An 18,932-nucleotide genomic window follows, 5' to 3' on the forward strand; every position below is an offset into this window, starting at 1 on the left:
CAAAAAACGAGAAACTCACTTTTAGCAGCTCACAAAACGACGCGTATCTCAAACAGTAAATGAATATTTCACATGAAATTTGACATAGATGTCACTCACAGTACTACCAACCTAAAAAAAAAAAGAATTCTCTTAATCCTTCAAAGCGCGCAGTTTAAAATCAAATGTCACCTTATTTTTTGGACACAGTAGTATATACTATATATACTATATATATTTATACAAACTTGAACTAATTGGTAAAATAAAGATTTCAGCCTACAGCTACAAGGACTTGAATATTGTTTAATTTGCGGGCCGCCTATTGTTGGGACAACATTCTGAAATATTTTGTTTCGGAAACAAATATTTTCTTTTTTGGATTCTGAAGTTCCCTTGGCCATCGAAGTTCGGAAATGGAAGACTCCGAACATATTAGCGTACTTATGGAAGGCAGTGAAATACCACCGGCGGCGACCATTGGTGAGGCTGACAAACCTAGCAACGACACAGCAACTGGAATTGGATCGACATTCACAGCTGGTAGTGCACCGTATTGTCACGCATCAACGCCCACTACTCACCCTTCGACATTTACAGTACCGGGCGTGAACAACGCATCCATGATAACATCAGTTCATGGAACTCAACCGCACTACATGGTATATAGCACCAGTGCACCGCTGTTTCAAACCGCGGCAGTCAACGCATTTACAAGCACGTGGGGGCCCGGCATTGCTAATGGTGCCATACCTAACCTCACTTCGGCTGCTATGCCTTGTAGCGCGCTAACCTATCCAACGTTCGGCAATACATTTCGGCCATTTTGTTCACAGACGAATATGCATAGCCGCGTGGCACCACAACCGAATACTTCTGTTTTCATGCAGCCGAACATTACGCCATCGTGTAACCAAACGCGCGACCCCTCTTATAATGTTTTCAGCCAATATAGCACATCCGACGTCAATTTAACACCAACGCAGATTTCCAGCAGGCAAGTGATAACCAAGGATTTACCGACCTTTTCCGGCAGGCCTGAGGACTGGCCCCTATTCATCACGAATTACGAGCAGTCTACCGAGCGATGTGGCTTCACCGATCAAGAAAACCTGATCAGACTACAAAAGTGTTTAAAGGGACCAGCTCTCGAAGCGGTGCGTGGTAGGTTAATGATGCCAGCAACAGTAGGTCTGGCAATCAACACATTGAGAATGCTTTATGGTAGGCCTGACATTATTCATCAAACGATGCAGATGAAATTAAGACAAGAGCCAGCAGTTAAGGCCGATAAATTGGAAACGCTCATAGCATTTTCACTCGCAGTGCAAAACTATCGCGCTACAATCCAGGCGGTAGGCCTGGCCGATTATTTAAACGATCCTGTGTTGCTTAATGACTTGATAGCCAAATTGCCAAGCGATCTAAGGCTCAATTGGGGCGGTTATCGTATGTCGCTCAGTCGCGTCGACATTGCTGTGTTTGACGATTGGCTTTTCGGACTTGCTACATGCGCGAGTCAAGTTACAAGATGTGAGCCACCCACAACCACAGCCGCCTTTGAAAATATTGAAGTAAAGAAAGGCCGCAATTCCCACAAGGCGAGAATTTTAGTTCATGAAGTTATCGGAAGAAATGTAGAAGTAAACGCGAAGGTGACTATATGCCCAAAGTGTGGCGCCAACCATAAGCTGTCAGACTGTGCAGAATTTACTGCGCTCTCGCGAAGTGATCGATGGCTGTTTGTACGAGAGAAAAAACTTTGCTTACGCTGTTTCAATTCTCATTATGTTCGCCGATGCAATCTGAAGAATAGGTGTGGGGTTGACGGCTGCCAGATGGCACACAACGCTCTTCTGCATACGCCTGTTCCCGTTAAGAGCAACGTCGGTCATGAGCAAACAGCGCTATACCACGAACGTCATTCAGGCTCACCAAAGGAGAAGCAGAACTCGCTATTTAGGTACGTCGCCGTTACTGTTCGTAACGCATCCAAATCTGTTGACACATATGCACTCATCGACGAAGGCGCGTCTTGCACTTTAATTGAGAACGAGCTTGCAGATTACCTTGAATTAGACGGGCCGTCCGAGGCGTTGTGTCTGCGATGGACTAACGAAATTACTCAAAGCGAAAATAACTCCAAGTTTGTAAGTTTTGAGATCGCATCGACACAGTTGGGCTCTCCAAACTACTTGTTAAGAGGCGTACGCACTATTGCTCGTTTAGGCCTGCCTGTTCAAACATTGGACCGCGATACCATGGAGAAGCATGCCCATCTCAGAGGTCTACCTATATTGCCATATAACGGTGCAAGGGCTCGAATTCTTATCGGAGTCGACAACGCGAAAGTCTGTGTGCCAATTGAAGTTAAGCAGAGTAGCACCTCCAACCTGATTGCTGCTAGATGCCGGCTGGGATGGACCGTTTACGGTCGAGACACATCTGAACACGCAGTGATGCCCCGCGTGCTCCACATCTGCAGCTGCGATCCTACGAGCAGGGACCGAATGGACGAACAGATGAAGGCGTATTTTGCTATCGACGCTGTCGGTGTCTATGCGCCAGCTAAACCGCTTCGGTCAAAGGATGATGAACGTGCTTTACAACTGATGGAAAAATTCACCAAGTTTCTGCCGACAGAGAAGAGGTGGGAAACAAGATTGCTATGGAAACAAGACGTCGTCGATTTACCCGATTCACTTCCTATGGCGCGCCGTCGACTAATGTGCTTGGAATCCAAGATGAAGCGGGATCCTGAACTCCACCGTTTTATCGTCGACAAAATTGACGATTACAAGAAAAAGGGTTACATACGCAAATTGGAGTCACTTGAAACATCGATAGGTGGCAGATCGTGGTACCTTCCCATATTCACGGTGCTCAACGTTAACAAAAACAAAACTAGATTGGTATGGGACGCTGCAGCCAAAGCTGGAAATACTGCACTTAACAACATGCTGTTAAAAGGACCTGATCAGCTAAACTCGATGATGGGTATTCTTCTTCGCTTCCGCGAAAGGCCCTTTGCAATATGCGGAGATTTACGCGAGATGTTTCACCAAATTAAGGTAGCCAAAGAGGACCAAGTGGCGCAGAAGTTTTTATGGCGCGACGGTGAGTCTAATCGACAGCCAGATGTATATGCCATGTGTGTGTTGACTTTCGGCGCTTCGTGTTCTCCTTCGCTAGCGAACTACGTAAAAAACCAAAATGCACAACGTTTTTCCGAAAACTATCCCGAAGCTGTACAAGCCATTATAAATAACACTTTCGTCGATGATTGGCTTCAGAGTGCAGACAATGAGGAAGAGTTATCGCGTTTGGCTACTGTTGTTCGCTGGATCCATAACGAAGGAGGTTTCGAGATGCGAAACTGGGTATCCAATTCCAAGAAAACTTTGACTGCACTCTCTGCTAACAGCACGCTGCTGTCCAGATGTTTTGAGGAACCTGAAGCTACTATCGAAAAGGTGCTTGGAATGTGGTGGTTACCAGCGTCGGATGAGCTCACCTTTGTGGAAAAGTTTCCTAAAGAAGTTTTTGATGAGCACACATTCCCATCGAAGCGACAAGTTTTGCGTACGATCATGAAAATATTCGATCCCCTTGGACTGCTCGGGTATGTCATCATACAAGCAAAAATCATCCTACAGGACATTTGGCGTTCAGGTGTTAATTGGGACGAGCCTATCAGAGAGGATGATCGCAGTAACTGGTGGAACTGGTTGAAAAGAATTTCTTCGATAAACAACGTCAAAATTCCTCGGTGCTACTTACTTTCCAGCTGTAGCCAGAGTAACCAGTTGCACATTTTCGTGGATGCAAGTATCAACGCTTATGCTGCTGTGGCGTATTTGCGTGCTGAAGTTGGTAACGCGGTGAACTGTTCATTGCTGGCTTCGAAGACAAGGGTCACACCATTGAAGCCCATTTCAATACCGAGGTTGGAGTTAATGGCAGCAGTTCTGGGTCTGCGGTTGGCAATTTTTATAGGCAAGCAACTTTCCGTTCAGGTAAGCCGTAGAATTTTTTGGACAGATTCGAAAAACGTGATATGCTGGGTGCGTTCAGATGCAAGAAAGTTCCACCAATTTGTTGCGTTACGTGTCGGCGAAATTCTTGAGGGTTCCAGCGCTAAAGAGTGGAGGTGGTTGCCATCTTCTGAAAACATCGCTGATGAGGGCACAAAATGGTCCGACGTTCGCAATTTTGACGACAATGCACGCTGGTTTCGAGGGCCAAAGTTCTTAGCCCAGCCCGAATCTAGTTGGTCTGTAGGGGAGCTAGTAGGCACTACATCAGAGCTGCATCACATAAGTACAAGTACACCGTTGTCCCCTACCCTGTCAGTAATTTCTCCAGACGTACGAAGGTTTAGCACATGGGAGAGACTGCTTTCCACACAACAAATTGTTTTGCGTTTCCTGCGCCGGATCTTGAAGTTTACGCCACGTTCGCTACTAAAACTTTTCGAATTGCGCGATATTGAAGCAGCAGAGCAAATTCTTATTGCCGTAAGCCAAGAAAATGCTTTTAACGAAGAAGTCAAAAGCCTACAACACGGTCAAAATATTCAACGGCAGTCTGCTATATATAAATGGTCGCCGTATCTGGACGAGGTTGGGATTCTTCGCGTGAAAGGTCGAATCGACTTCTTAGAAGGAGTAGCAGTCGATGTGAAGCGACCTATAATACTGCCGAAAAATCATACAGTAACGCGTTTGATAATTGATTTTTACCATAGAAAATTTCACCACCATCATAATGAGATTATTGTCAATGAGATGCGCCAGCGATACTGCGTCGGTGCTTTGCGATCGATGGTAAAAGAGTGCGCCAAAAGATGCCAAATGTGTCGCAATCGTAAAGCTAAGCCGCAACCACCTCAAATGGGAAGTCTACCTGTAGAACGACTGTCACCATTTACAAGGCCATTCACGTTTACAGGAGTGGACTATTTTGGCCCTATCGACGTAGCTGTTGGCCGGCGGCGTGAAAAACGTTGGGGCGTGTTATTTACGTGCCTGACGAGTCGTGCCGTTCACATCGAGATCGCGGCGTCGTTGTCGACGGAGACATTCCTGCTAATGTTGAAGTTGTTCGTGTGCCGCAGAGGAGTCCCGAAGCGCATTGTGTCAGACAACGGCACAAATTTTCGTGGTGCCAGCCGAGCACTTATCAGCGAGATAGAAAGGGTGTCATCCGATGACCTAGAGAGAAGACATCCCCAAATCGAGTGGTCCTTCATTCCGCCCTCGGCTCCTCACATGGGTGGGGCATGGGAGCGAATGATACAGTCAACAAAATCAATTTTAATGGATATTACGCACGAAGCAATACTACGTGAAGAAGTTCTAAGGGCCACTTTAGCGGACATTGAAAATATTCTTAATTCAAGACCTCTGACATATGTGCCCTTGGAGACCGCAGACGACGACGCACTTACGCCCAATCACTTTTTGTTAGGAAACTCAAGCGGAATTCGCGAATCAGGTTGTGATGACGACAGTGGGCCAGCTCTCCGTCGATGCTTTCGAATTTCAAACCAGCTAGCTAACCAATTCTGGAAGCGTTGGATCCAAGAATACCTTCCGTGCCTTACTAGACGTTCTAAGTGGTTCCACCCGCCGATTCGACCTATCGAAATAAACGACGTCGTGGTCATCGTTGACAACAATGCGAAAAGGAACTCATGGCCGAAAGGAATAGTTATAGATCTCCACCATGGAAAGGACGGAGAGGCTCGTAGCGCTGTGGTGAAACTAGCAAACGGTCTGTGCACCCGACCCGTAATTAAATTAGCAAAACTCGATGTCACTAGTCATAATTGAATTGGTAAATTTCATACTAGAATTCGTAGGAAATTTACGAGAGGGGGTATGTTGCGAAATTTATTCATTTAAAAATTTTACATTCACGCTTGTTGCGAAATTCATTCATTTAAAAATTTACATTCACGCTTGTTGCGAAAAGTGCGATGGCAACCCATCGCACTCATCTGTTTCTCATTTCCTCATTTCCCACAAATGTCAAATTCATTCTTTTTGATTTCTACATTGTTCGAGCTCACAGGCGCCGCAAGCGAACAAAATGTAAGTTTTTATACATTTTATACATTTATATACTATATATACTATATATATTTATACAAACTTGAACTAATTGGTAAAATAAAGATTTCAGCCTACAGCTACAAGGACTTGAATATTGTTTAATTTGCGGGCCGCCTATTGTTGGGACAACAGAAACATTTAACGAGGTTTCGAGGCATAACGGCAAAAACAGCAAAGAATTCATTCACCAATACTTATGACTAAATCACTTTCAAAAACAACTGCTACACTATAGAAAAGCACCTTCCTCACCCTGTACAGTAGTCACCCCACCTGTCAGTAGTCATAGCATCCACACAAACGCTTTCGAAAAACCAATGCCCCATTCATGGCGAATGCTAGTGGCAAAATGGCATGCAGGCATATATATACGTATGCATAAATACATACTTTAAGTAAATAAGTAAGTACATCTATGAATACACACTTCTTCTTCTCTCACCGTCGCCTCTTCTTACCTATGCGCGCCACCAAAATTTTCTCATACACAAATTCAGCAACTGAAGCGTTAGCTTGGCATCTTGGACACCTTGTAGCGCACAACCGGCAATTAACAATTTTATTTCTATTACCATAACTTGGCAACGGTTGCTGGTAAGTGCCGTCGCTGCTGATGTGTCTACCTCTGCTCCGTAGAAGCGCATAACGCCTTCATTACACCTTGTTGCAGTTGTTCCGCTGTAATTTAACGACTTTTCTCGGAACAAAATCGTACAAAACGGCTTCGGCGTGGCAACAACAACAATAGCATTACAGGCAGAAATGGCACATTAGAGTTACCTTAAATACTGACTGCTTGCCAGTCTGCCAGTCTGTTTGCCGCAAGTGGCAATGTTGCTGACTTAGCTGCCACAGTCAAAGTAATTATGTGAGCGTTACTCGCATGGAAATCATTTTAACTGCTTATACGCACAACAACAACAAGTGGGCTGGATGTTGTACAACAATTGCAGGCGTATTGCAGCACTTTATCAAATCAGCAGCAATAGCAGTAGCAGTAATAGCCACTCGCAACAAGCAACTATGTTTGTACTTAGCGTTGTTGACGTTTGAACTCAGTTTGAAGGTGCTAAGAGCTGGTGCTTTTTCGGCATCGAAATGGTTGGTTGGTTGGTTGGCAAGATGGTTGCTTGCTGGTGAGTGGCAGACGCGCCGAGCAAAGTAACTGCTTAGCTGCCGGCAATGCCACAGATAATTAGCCACATTTGGCATCCATAAGAAGGTGCAGGATATGTTTACGTGATTATATGCATGTATGTACAGTAGCGAGCATAACTGAGTGTATTATAACTTTTTTTTTAATTTTCGTCACGTTTTTCAAGTGAGAATTATTTTTCTATTTTTTTCATGCTTTAACCAAAGCCGTATAAATCAAATTATGAAACAAATTATTCCTTATGGAAATGTACAAAAAAAACTTAAAAACCAGATAAAGCATCAACCCCCACTAAGAAAAGATGACAACACATGGGCTTTTACAAATGATGAAAAAGCAGCGACATTGGGAAATTATTTTGAAAATGTCCTATCGAACGATGAACATAAACAAATTGACACGATTAGTAATGTTAATACTGATACCATCACAAAAATAAGAAAAGCAAGCACACAAGAAGTGATATTATGCATCAAAATTCGAATTTAACATAAAAAAGGACCCGGATATGATATGCTGACAGGCAAAGCACTTACGGAGCTACCAATTGAGGCTTACCTATTCCTTAGAAACGAATTTAATGCAATGTTTCGCTTACAATACTTCCCAAAAGTATGGAAAGTCGCAGAAATCATTGCGCTACCAAAACCGGGTAAAAACCCAACAGTTTTAACTTCATATCGACCTATAAGCCTACTTCCGACTATATCTAAAATTGCAGAAAAACTTTTACATGACAGAATTACCCCAACACTTGACACGAAAAACATCATCCCAAATCATCAATTCGGTTTTCGAAAAAAACACTCAACTATCCAACAAATACATCGAGTTACACAAAAAATAATTTCAGACATGGAAAATAAACGATACTGCGTTGCTGTATTTTTGGACGTCGCAAAAGCTTTTGATAAAGTTTGGCACAAAGGCTTCTTGCATAAAATTAGGACAATATTACCACTGGACTATTATTTAATTATCAAGAGCTACCTTACTGACCGATGCTTCTACATTAAATACAATGACAAATACTCACATATAGGTACATCCAATAACAGCAGGAGTTCCTCAAGGCAGCGTTTTATTGTCGTCTGACAAAAACCTCTCAACCGCAACAACAAAATTACAGAGGTACACCAACAATGTAAAGAAGTGGTTTGACAAATGGAGTTTAAAAGTAAACGAGGACAAATCTGTACAAGTAATATTTACGAGAAGAACAGAGATTGCTGCTATGCCGATTAAGCTCAACAATAAAAATATACAAATTGAAACTTCTGCAAAATATCTTGGAATCCATCTGGACTCAAAATTAACTCGGAAAGATCATATCAAAAAGAAAATAAAACAAATAAAGGAAAAATTTCGACAATTGCATTGGCTAATAGGCAGCTCAATATTTCCAACAAACTTTTAGTATACAAGGCGGTCATTAAACCAATCTGGACCTACGGACTTCAAGTGTGGGGAACTGCAAAAAGAACTCACATAAACAAAGTTCAGCGACAACAATCAAAAATCTTACGAATAATAACAATGTCCGACAGGTACACAAAAAATGATGACATCCATACTACGTTCAATATACCATTAATCGACGAAGAAATAAAAGCGATATGAACAAGGTATTTTAACGAAATGAACCAGCACAAAAATAGAGAAGTCAATACACTCTCACAACTTGAAAGAAGAACTTTACGACGTCTGAAGAGAAACCGACCAATTGACCTATTAATTAAATATTAATTCTCATATGCTACAATAACTGTTCTATATAAAGTGTAATTGTTTTCCTAAAATGTAATCGCTGTATTTGTCTTGGCACTGGCCATGATGAAATATATTTAATAATTTTCCTAACTAATTGTTAAATAATGTCAGTATAGATGTATGATTAATGTAGGAATAACAAAAAAAAAAAAAAGAAATTCTAAAAGGACTTCAAAAGTGTCGCCTAGATGTCGGTAGTGAATAATTTTTAGACGGTACCAAGGCGCATTCATTAAGGGTGGTATCACTAGACCAACAAAAATGTTTTGTAGGTTTTACTGTCAAAGCAAAGTATTAGCGAAGTAGAAAACAAAGAATGAATTCGATTTGTATCACTCTGACCGGACAGCCACATGGACCCGGCGAAAGAAAAAAACATAACAGCTGATTTGCCGAGACCACCTTCAATAAATTCACTCTAAACGGTACCATTTTTTATGTAATTTTTTACATTTGTCAAGTAGACCGAGGTTTAATTTTACACGATAGAGCAACACATTAAGATTATTGAAACTTATTATGAAAATGTCCGATCTTTAAGAACAACATATCGCAAAATTCGTGATTCTTTCGGTGGAAATAAACGTCCCAATGAGTGGGCAATTCAAAGTTTGCTGAAAATTTTCAAGAAACTCGTTCTGTGGAGGATAGAGAAGTACTGGCAGACTGAACTAAACTGACGCTCTGTGAAAAATATTCCTAGCGCGGGTTGGGATCCAAATTTGGTCAGCGATGAGGTCCACTTTTGGCTTAATGGCAACATCAATAAGCAAAATTGCCGTATATGTGCCGAAGAGCAACCCAAGGCCATACAAGAACAGCCATTGCATCCATTAAAAACAAACCGTTTGGTGCGATCTATGGGCTGGAAGAATCATCGACCCCTTTTTCTTCAAAGGCGAGGTTGGCGCCATTGTAACAGTGAATGGTGAACTCTGGCGTGTCATGGTAAACGACTTCTTAATACCGGAAATTAAAGCCCTGACACAAGACGGCGGACTGCGCTACCTGCCATACAACTCGTTAAATAATGGATTTACTGCATCGTCGTTTCGGTGAGCAATTTATCTCTCACCTCGGACCGCTACATTAGCCAACTAGCCACCATGATTATGTGATATCACACATTTGGATATTTATTTGTGGGGGTACGTAAAGTCTGCGTGCTTTGTGGATAAACCAGCTTTGATTGAGACATTGGAGGCCAACATTACTAAAGGTATTCACGAGATACCGACCGAGTTAGTGTTTACGGATGGCAGAATTACGATGGCGTTTACGCGTTCCATTGCTTGTCTGTTTGTAGACTGCAGCTGTCTACTTAACAAGTGTCAAATATGATTGGAGTATGACGCCAATTTTAATTTTGTGCCACCTTATATGAAGAAGATCCGCAAGAGCTGTCATCAATTCACTTTTTAATTAACGCGATTTTTTAGAGGCTTAACACTAGGAGGGTAGTTGGGTAGTAGCACTAGAGTGCTGTTTTGAAAGCATAATGCGAACCACTACCTGCGAAAATTTTCTTAACTTAAAAGAAGGAAAATCATCTAAAACCATCGAGTGGGGTTGATGTAGTAGAAGAGAGATAGACGCGATCTAGAATGGAGAACTGCCCCAGGCTATCCCCGAAAGACACACTAAGGAACCTCAAGCTTTTATCCCCCCGACCCGGACATTTGCAAAGAAAGTAAAAAAAAAAGTCCAATAAAGAAAGAGCCTCTTTCTCTGCGGGATCCCTACAGCTTCTGTAATTGGTGTTTATACGTAACTCCAAGCTTCTCCGCTTGAGTTCTGATCGTCTAGCGACTGGTGACCACCGCTGTGAGTGTGAAAATTTAATGACGGGAAATTCCAGTACATTAAGAGTCCTGCTTCTGTCGTACTGAATCCAAAGTGCTTTGAGATGGCACACGAAAAGATAGAACTCCATCTGTCTTGCATTTAAAACTCGCACATACAAAAAGCACAAAGGACTATAAACTGCATGCTTGACATTTTTCCTACAAATTTAGATTAAAAAGTTTAATACTTAGACGAAATTTTTTTGAATTTTTTCGAAACTTCGTACCAAGTTCGAAAGTTTAATTCAAATGATCTGGTTAAAGCATAATTAGAAAATAGGAAATTAAGGTATTTAAAATAGCAAAAAAAAAAAAACTGTTAACCCAAATCTCATCTCTTATTGAATTTAATTTTTTTTTGTCTAATCATCATACCCGTCCTATTGTATGGCGCAGAAGCGTGGACGATGACAATATCCGAGGCGTCCCTTGGAGTGTTTGAAAGAAAGATTCTGCGCAAGATTTTTGGACCTTTGCACGTATGAATTCTACGACGACATAGAGATAGCGCACGGAATAAAGATCCAGCGGCTACATTAGCTGGGTCATGTCGTCCAAATGGATACAAATGATCCGGCTCTGAAAGTATTCGATGCGGTACCAGCTCGTGGTAGCAGAGGAAGAGGAAGGCCTTTATTGCGTTGAAAAGATCAGGTGGAGAAGGACTTGGCTTCACTTGGTGTGTCCAAATGGCGCCGGTTAGCACGAGAAAAAAACGACTGGCGCGCTTTGTTAAACTCGGCCAAAATTGCGTAAGAGGTCATCGCGCCAATAAAGAAGAAATCTGTAAGAATTTATTGCTCTTAGACTTTGTATATAATTAAAAAAATATTAAAAAGAAATCATCATGTAATCAGTTGTGTAACAGTTCGTCAATTGTATCAGTTTCCGTTATTTATTCTTATTTGTTGAGGTTGCAATTATATTGAGTTTAAGGCGGACAGATTATTAGCCTACCACGCCCGATTCTGAGTGGTGGGGCTGCCAGCTGCGTTCTAAGACAGACTCTGTTCCATATAGGAATAAAAGCATAAAATATATTTATATGTATAAGTACTCAGTTATGCTCGCTACTGTAGATATGATATTGAATGTGTTGCTTCCTGCGAAAATTGCTTTTCCTACTGTAACTGTTTTGACTTCTTTCTCTCCCATAAAATGTTTTCTTTTCATGCACTTTGCTAATTTTCTGCGCTTTTTGAAATTTATAATTCTATGAAAGTTTTCAGCCAGCCTTAGCTTCAACATAAACATCGATGCCAATGCAATGCAGTATTTGGTCATTTGAATTGAATCGGCGCACAGTAATTACAGCTCCTCATTTCTTCCGCTAACATTTTAAGTTTACTTTATAAGAGGCTTTTATGTCCAACTGCTGATTTCGCGTTCGCCTTTTGTGTCGAACAAGAAATCCATACTGAGCGTTCCAGGCGCTATGGCTTTCAGCGCTTTATTCAGCAATAAGATATGCCCGTTGGATAAAGCGCTGAAAGTCGTATACGTTTGATATAAAGGTCTAGTTAGCTTTACGCCACTTAGATAAATATTTGAATACCTTTTAACGAGGTTTAGCGCAAGAAATATTGCTAAACATCATTACGCTCAAGTATCTCAATGCTTTCAGATTAGATCTAGGAGTATATATAACATATATAATTTTGTTATATTCTTTCAGAAAGTAAATCTTTAAGCAACTCACATTGTTTTTAATAGTTTACTGCAACTTCTGATCTGCCTTGCATTATCTTTAATGTGAGTATCTCTACGCGCCCCTATTAGGCATCACCCTGTGATAATTCTTGTCACCTAATGTTGCAGGGAGCAACCTGATGATTTTGAGTGAAGAGGTTTCTGAATACTCGCGGAGCTAACATTAAAAAAATATTGAAATAATTGAAGCCTTTGCACCTTTGTTAGTCCTACAATGCCTTGGTATAGTTGGTATTTAACGTTTTAAGGGCCGGTTAAGTTTCAAGGGCCGGTATTAATTTTGAATCAAATACAATTTTTTTATGAAATTATTATCATTTCTCTTCATTATGATAATATTTGAATAGTTCAATTATGTGTGAAACAAAATATTGCCCAAATGGTCGCCGCAGCCTTGGCAGCACACCTCCATCCGATGGTCCAAATTTTCGATGACGCTGAGGCATAATTGAGGTTCATCCTTTAGCTCTTTAATTGTTGCTGGCTTCTTTCAAATAACCCCAAAGAAAGAAGTCCAACGGTGTCGTTGACGTTTAGGTGCGGTTCACATTCAACATCGGCCCTTGAAATTTAACCATCCTTTATTTCTAACAGACGGTGGCCAATGATAATCTAGGTCACTTGACGAAGAAGAAGAAGAGGCAGATCTGACAGTCAATCACATATATGACGTATAATATTACTCACCTGCAGATTCTGAAGTCCATATTTGTTTGTCTACTCGGAAAAGTTTTCTCTAAAGTATGGAAGATTATAGCAGTAGGCGCACGTTTCTGAAACTTTTTGTATTGGTCAGGAATAATTATTGTCTCATGGATGCATTTCAATATTCATTGCTCTAGGCGGATTATTTTGTATGTATTATTCTTTAAGATGATAAGCAGAGTAACTCTTCCAAAGCATACTCCTTTACAGTCATTTCCTCCACAGTGGAAACATGAACATTTAGAAGCCTAGATTGACAAAAGTTCCAGAACATCACTACATATGTTGCTCAGTAATGGTCCTGTGGATGTTTCTTGTGCCACCTCGCATATCGGCATTCGCGGTTATGTAGGTAATAAATACGCAATAGCAATCGGTGACTCACCAAATTTATTACCTGAAAAACACACATACACGCAGGGTGTATAGGATATTTAAGGACATGCATATATGTGGCTTTAACTTTCCAAAACCATTATTTTCCTATTTTCCAGATAAGACATGGAGGACAACAACACAACTTAAGAAATGAAGAGGCATGCAGTTATCGTTGGTATAGGGGCTAATCCCGCCGATTTACAAATCTCTAATTTTCTTAAGTGCGCCCGTTCATTCATTCATATTGCCCGTCGGGTTGCGGTGCAGAAATTGTTCCAAAACGCAAAAAACAAATGGAATATTCTGACACTATCCGATCTGCAGAATTTATTCAAAAAGTGAAACGGCCCTTCAAAATCAATGGGGCCCTTGCAAGAGAGCTTAGTGTTTGTGAGGGTCTTATCCGTCGAGTTGTCCATGACGATTTTTGGTATAAATCCAATGTTAGGCACAGAAGTCACCGATCAAAATGGTTTCTAAACAAAACTAAAAACCTTGATACACCTGATGTATTATGGCCAGAAATAACAGATCTGGCAGGATATGCTCCAAAACTACAGAGTTTCATGTTGTCATCCACACGAAGTTGCGAGTCGCCATACTTCTTTACCCAAGGATTTCGAGTGAATTCTGGTGGTTCCAGAGATCGTTCTAGAGTGAAGATCTCCCCTACGTCGAAAAGATCAGGAAGAAAAGGACTTGGCTTCACCTGGTTAGCAGGAGATTGACTGGCGCGCTTTGTTAAACTCGGCCAATCGCTTAAGCGGTTAATGTGCCAATCAAGAAGAAAAAGAAGAAGAGACGACAGAAGAAGAAACCTTACTGGCTGTCTAACTCTCCGAACCTTGATTCCCTTGATTACTATGGATAGGACATAGTTGATCGTGAAACCAATAAGCATCTTCATCCAATTATGTAATATCCTTATGATCAATATGAATAAGGACAAGACTCCGTCGTACGCCGTTCTGAGCTGTTGTTTTTGCGTCGTCCTTTTTCAAGTATTCTTTGGTCAACCGCGACCTCTCCCCCCTAGCGGGTTCCAGTCCAGTGCCCTTCTCGTGATGCTATCTGGTGGTTTTCTAAGTGTGTAACTTATCCATCGCCACTTTCTGCGCTTGATTTGTCATAGGATGGGTTCCTCTTTCGTTGATCCCCACTTCTCTTTCGTTGATCTCCACAGCGTGTCGTTGCTTACGGTGTTCTGCCGGAATATTCTACTGATGATGCGGAGACATTTGTTGTAGCCTCTATGTAATGTTGTTAGAGACCAGCCATGCTTCACTTCCGTACAACAATACTGACACATGAGCTGAATGTTCACAGTTTAGGGCGCTTGGAGATTTGCAAACTCGCCCATACTGTATGCATTCGTCCGAAGGTCACACTTGCTTTGTTTAGCCTACAGTTGACATCTTCGTCTGTTCGTGGTAGTACAGCCAAGGTAGTAGAAGCTTTTGATAATATCACCGGCCATCCGGTTGACTCTGCATCTTGTCGATGTTGACCTCCAGTCGTGATAGTGCGTGCCAAACTGACTAGTCTGACCGCATTATTTTATATATATCTCATAATGGTATCAAAACGGCGATTTAGTGCTACTTGAGGAGTGCCAGACTGGCACTTTAACCATTTCACCTACCCACCTATAATAATTAAATGTTGTGTAAAAAGTTCGTGAAGTTTAATTAAATTGTTTTCAAGAAAAACGCTAATAAATTTTACTCTCAAGTTATCCTCAAATATCGTACGCACCCTGTATATAACTGCAATTCTGCATTCACCTAGCACCTGCTCATCTTTAATTTTAACGATGCACTTGGTGCCAAAGCAAGTGTTTTGAGGTTTAAACAATTAATTTCTAATTCTCAATACAATTTAATTGCAATTAACGCATTCAGTTGTCAACACGCGGCAAAATGTGGTATGCTTTTATGATAGCAACAACAAAATGTTAATACAGCAAACTAACGCTATGTACAGTTTTGTATTTGGTTGGGTGTTAAACAGCTGACAAAGGTCGATGCTGCCAACGCACATGAGAATGCATACAAACACACCTACATAGACGTGCATGCACAACAACAATGAAGTTAACACGCAAGCAAAAGTACGTATGCACGAGTGTACGTTCATGGCAGCAGTTCAACGTGTCGCTGCTGACCTTTAGTGTGTTTTACAACAAGTGCAACACGCCCGATCACCAACACTGCCAACCCCTGCGCCACTCCCTGCCGACTGTCACATCGGTCGCAGAAAATGCAGCCATGGGACAGCGGCGTTTGGCTGCTTGGAATTGCAAATTCCAGCTGTGCCACGCCGCCGCGTGTACTATACAGGGTAGTCCATATACAGGTAAATATTTGAAATATGTGTGAATTCTTTATTGACGGGTTCTTCTCGTTAAGAATATTAACTGCCGAGCAGGATATTAACTTAGCGATATGAAATGTGCGGCTTTACGCTTGCGCGCCGACTGGAAATATATCATATAAAGATCAAAATGGAGGTAACAACAGAGTCTTTTTGACGGATCTCGAGTGACTGCTGTCAAACTAAATACATCATTCTTTTCGTCAAGGAAAGACTTACGCCTCAACAATGTTTACAAATCGCTCAATTGTATTACGAATATCGACGCTCTGTGAAAAGAGTTCATCACGCACTCAGGCCAACTTATGGTGTTCAGCCCATTTTTGGCTTAGTGGCTACGTCAATATGCAAAATTGCCGTATTTGTGCCGAAGAGCAACCATTCAAGAACAGCCATTGCATCCATTGGAAACAACTGTTTGGTGCGACTTATGAGTTGCAGGAATCATCGGTCCCTATTTCTTCAAAGAAAACAGTGAATGGCGAACCCTAGCACGTCATGTTAAAGGACTTGTTGTTGCCGAAAATTGAAGCCCGTGATCTCGACAACATTTGGTTTTAACAAGATGCTGCTACCACGGGCTGTATGCGTGAAACAATGGATTTACTGCGTCGTCGTTTCGGTGAGCAATTTAATCGTCTCGGACCGGTGCATTGGCCAACTGGTCACCAAGATTGTGTGATATCACACTTTTGGACATTTGTTTGTGGGGGTATCCTCTCTCGACGAAAAAAGTAACACTCTGCAAGGCTCTCATTATGCCCGTCCTAAAATATGGCGCAGAAGCGTGGACGATGACAACATCCGATGAAGCGACGCTTGGAGTGTTTGAGAGAAAGATTCTGCGCAAGATTTTTGGATCTTTGCACGTTGGCGACGTGCCATCACAGGCTATGAAACGATGAGCTGTATGAGCTTTACGACGACATGGACATAGCGCAGCGAATAAAGATCCAGCGGCTACATTGGCTGGGCCCTGTCGTCCGAATGGATACAAACGCTCCGGCTCTGAAAGTATTCCACGCAGTACCAGCTGATGGTAGCAAAGGAAGAGTAAGAACTCTTGTGCGTTGGACAGATCAAGTGGAGAATGATATGACTTCACTTGATGTGTCCAACTGGTATAGGTTAGTACGAAAAAGAAACGACTGGCGCGTTTTGTCAAACTCAGCCAAAAGCGCGTAAGCGCTTATCGCGTCAATTAAGAAGAAGTAGAGTCTAAATGCTTTGTGGATAAACCAGCTTCGATTGGGGGACTGCAAGCCAATATTACTAAAATTATTCACAAGATACTGAACGAAGCGATTCCTTCAAAATTGGATGACCAAATTCCGGCACCGTTGGGGCCAATATTTGAAAGGGATTATCTTTAAACAATAAATGTCATAAATGGTTCTACACAGAAACAACAAAGACTTCCCGATCAATTTGAATTTTTATTGTTTTAGTCCAATTTTAAGTCCGATACCTCTAAATTTAACACGTTTCGTTTCAAAATTATTGGCAAGAAGTTCAGTACGCAGCGCATTTTGATTTCAGCGCCTATGTTTGGAACTGCTATTCAGTTCTCTAACCATTATTACCGAGTATTTGTGGACTTAATTGAAAATATGATTTTGGGGGATTTTAAGGTTCAGCAGGATAGAAAACTATATGAAATAACCTATCAAGCAATAGATAGTTTGCCTATTAAGCTCGATAATCGGGTTTTACCTAGTCTTGTTTTTTTAATTTGCTATGAGAAGTTGTTCAAGGTCGATATTATCATGGATAATCCTGAAAAATCCTGCTCTTTAAGGAAAATATAATCAAATCATTCCTGAGATAGAATTATAAATCATGAAAAATGCGTCACTGCGAAGCTAGCCGAGGCAGTCAATTAAATGATTTTTTTTTTCATTATAATAGATAATATTTCCAATAAAGTCATGATGAGTCTCCAAGAACAAGCAGTTAACCGACTCTCAGCAAATTTAAAAGAATCAGCTGGTTGGCTGACGTAACAGTAGACAATACAGCCGTTTGTTAATGAAAAAAATAAGGTTGTATTGGTGGTATATGAAAAAACTCAGAACAGTTTACTCTCATATTACTTCGTTGGATTAGATAATTGGATGATTGTGTGAAATGAGCGAACTGAATTCAGCTACTGAGTACCCTATGATATGGCAGCAGCAGTTGTAACATATTTTTTACGATTTTCACCATCACTCTACTATGCTGGCCATTAAGTCATAATATTATATACCAAAAAGAATTGCATTTGCCTAAACTTAATTTTTAAGGAAATACTGGTATAAAGCCCACCCTGTTTATAAGCGCACAAATATGCCCACTCATCCTCTACGAATTTAATGAAATTGCTTAAATTATTTTAATTATCGCTTAGCTTATACATATTTACGCCGGATTATAAGCCTTCTTCTTTCTTTTCATTAAGCAACTTTCACTGTCTAACTAATTCTAGGCCATTCTGAAGGTATGACATTCTTATTCCATTCAATTCACTTGGTATCAGTTCGTTTATTGTTCGCAGCGATTTGGCGGATGTGTAGCCAGTGGAATGAGACACTTGCAAGCGTAGGAATAGATATGCAATCGTCGTTGATAAAAATATGAATATGTAGTAATTCGCTGTAGCCGCGGTGAAACAGTTAAAAACTAAAAACGTGATAAAGAATAAACAAGCGTGTTTATGAAAACAACATGTAAAGTGGTAAAAGTAGAACGACTCGAACCAGCCTACTGGGAGCCGATGCCGACACGTCGCACAGTGGCGTTTCGTTGCTTAAATTGTGGATTAATTCATGTGAAGAAAGAAAGAAGAGCAGAAATAGAAGCAAAAATTATGAAAATTTTCTTTGTTTTTTTTTTAAACTTGGGTAATCAAAAAAAACTGGC

General features: G+C 41.1%; 1 protein-coding gene across 1 annotated transcript in view; it reads left to right on the forward strand.

Annotated features, from left to right (window-relative positions):
- The first annotated feature begins 395 nt into the window (after positions 1-395).
- LOC129240751 (uncharacterized) overlaps positions 396-18,932 on the forward strand; it is a 62,790-nt gene continuing 44,253 nt past the window's right edge. Inside the window, exons 1-2 of the mRNA XM_054876728.1 lie at positions 396-3,096; positions 3,172-5,490. Of these exons, the coding sequence (XP_054732703.1) occupies positions 396-3,096; positions 3,172-5,490 (5,020 nt within the window). The remainder of the gene's footprint in view (positions 3,097-3,171; positions 5,491-18,932) is intronic.

Source organism: Anastrepha obliqua, chromosome 3 (assembly GCF_027943255.1).
Source record: "Anastrepha obliqua isolate idAnaObli1 chromosome 3, idAnaObli1_1.0, whole genome shotgun sequence".
Classification (NCBI taxonomy): Eukaryota; Metazoa; Arthropoda; class Insecta; order Diptera; family Tephritidae; genus Anastrepha; species Anastrepha obliqua.